This window comes from Eimeria mitis, genomic scaffold (assembly GCF_000499745.2).
Source record: "Eimeria mitis Houghton genomic scaffold, Emh_scaff1827, whole genome shotgun sequence".
In the NCBI taxonomy this organism is placed as follows: domain Eukaryota; phylum Apicomplexa; class Conoidasida; order Eucoccidiorida; family Eimeriidae; genus Eimeria; species Eimeria mitis.
In genome coordinates this window covers 9,851-10,651 of record NW_013570148.1, presented here as the reverse complement: position 1 = coordinate 10,651, position 801 = coordinate 9,851, and the positions used below count along the sequence as shown (strand labels likewise).

The 801-nt window shown below is 61.9% G+C and overlaps 1 protein-coding gene across 1 annotated transcript in view; it reads right to left on the bottom strand.

The window, feature by feature from the left end:
• Nucleotides 1–281: 281 nt before the first annotated feature.
• Nucleotides 282–801, bottom strand: part of EMH_0044190 (uncharacterized protein) — a gene marked incomplete at both ends in the record, with an annotated part of 1,362 nt that continues 842 nt past the window's right edge. The window contains one exon of the mRNA XM_013495930.1: nucleotides 282–801. Within this exon, the coding sequence (XP_013351384.1) occupies nucleotides 282–801 (520 nt within the window).

Genomic DNA, 801 nt, shown 5'->3' with positions numbered 1-801 from the left:
CTCTGTATTCGGTTCTTGTTGACGTATTTGCTGCAGCTGCTGCTGCTGCTGCAGCTGCTGCTGCTGCTGCAGCACGAGCCCTTCTGCCTCGCTCTCGCTGCTCCCTGCCCTGTTGGGGGTTGTCGCAGCAGCAGCAGCAGCAGCAGCAGCAGAAGGAGCAGCAGCAGCAGCAGCAGGTTGATGCTGCTGCTGCAGCCCAGCAGCAGCAGCAAGGATCGATGACGCAGCAGGCGGCAGCAACTCAACAGAGAGCAGCAGCCACGGTGAAGGTGCTGAGCATCCTACACTGCTGCTGCTGCTGCTGCTGCTGCTGCTGTTGCTGCTGCTGCTGCTGCTAAAGTACCTGTAGTTCCTGCGGCCGGAGCAGCAGCAGCAGCAGCAGCAGCTGCTGCTGCTGCTGCTGCTGCATGCACGTGGTGAGAAGGTATGGTGAGGCAGCCCTGCAGCAGAAGGAATCCTAAAAACAGAAGTCGATTGCGCTGCTGCTGCTGCTGCTGCTGTCGTTGTTGCTGTTGGTGTTGTTGTTGCCAGTGCTGTTGCTGATACTGGCGCGGCTGCTGCTGCTGCTGCATCAGCTGCTGCTGCTGCTGCTGCTGCTGCTGCTGCTGCTGGAGCTGCTGCTGCTGAGGGGCGCCGCGCTGCAGCAGCCCGCAGCAGCAGGGAGGCTGAAGGGGGCGCAGACAAAGCCCATGGTGCTGCTGCTGCTGCTGCTGCTGTTCTTGCTGCTGTTGCTGCTGCTGCTGCTGCTGCTGCTGCTCTATGGATCGACGGAGACAGCCGCTGGGCCGCCCCACGAGAAAG